This window comes from Penaeus monodon, chromosome 25 (genome assembly GCF_015228065.2).
Source record: "Penaeus monodon isolate SGIC_2016 chromosome 25, NSTDA_Pmon_1, whole genome shotgun sequence".
NCBI classification, from domain to species: Eukaryota; Metazoa; Arthropoda; class Malacostraca; order Decapoda; family Penaeidae; genus Penaeus; species Penaeus monodon.
In genome coordinates, this window is record NC_051410.1 from 3,197,076 (window position 1) to 3,197,955 (window position 880).

Consider the following 880-nt stretch of genomic DNA (forward strand, 5'->3'; position numbering starts at 1 on the left):
CAAGAAAAAAGAAAATTCCTGTGGATATATATTATTGGTATCTTTGCACAGATTGGACAATGTGTTAGCGACTCAAAGCAAGAACGTAGGAACAACGTATTCCCAATGAAGGAAATGAATGGCAGTCGAAACCCGCTACACCCTGTTGAGAAAAGGACAGATGCTCCGGTGAGTACGAAATGTCTTAATGAGATGCTTTTGTTAAATCTCCCTTTTTGTACCTTTACTATAACTGTCTAATGATTTGAATAATAATGTTTTAAATGATAAAGTATATTTTGTATTCTAGCAGTATTTTAAGTAATAGAGTATAGTTTGTATTTTTGTAATACATTAATGAATACTTGCTGTATTTCACTTTCTAGGGATACAATACAATACCATTTAAGATTTTTTTTTTTCTCGTGTTCCAGGGTGCTACATTCCGCAAATCAATGCTGGCTCTATACTTCATTGTAAATTGGCTGATCACCGCACTTCTGATTCTCATTGTTGTCGTGGGTGAAGACCAGTTGAAAAAATGGAATTGGATTTTCTGGGAGGATTAACAAAAACCTGTCCGTTTTGCGAGTTAAATCAGTGTCTGGATCTTCATAGTAGTAAAATTGGTATTCATCTTTTCCTGAATGGTTAACAGATGTGGCTGTATCATGGGCTTGGAGTTAATTTTATCAAAGAAGGTTGTATCTATTTTTTTTTTCTACTCATTTCTTCATTTTTTAGACTGGCATGAAATTTCCATTTTTGTATACCAGATTTTAGCAGTCTAGGAGTGATGATTTGTAATAAAAATGATGCAAGAGTCAATATTTTACTACAGGCAACAATTTTGTTATTGTAAATACAGTCAGCGAATAACTGTTGAAAATGCTTTAGTAGT

At 33.3% G+C, this 880-nt stretch overlaps 1 protein-coding gene across 1 annotated transcript in view; it reads left to right on the forward strand.

Annotated features, from left to right (window-relative positions):
• The window catches only part of LOC119589488 (putative ferric-chelate reductase 1 homolog), a gene marked incomplete at its 3' end in the record, with an annotated part of 79,837 nt that extends 78,957 nt beyond the window's left edge, over positions 1-880 (forward strand). Inside the window, 2 exon segments of the mRNA XM_037938088.1 lie at positions 52-168; positions 414-880. Of these exon segments, the coding sequence (XP_037794016.1) occupies positions 52-168; positions 414-548 (252 nt within the window).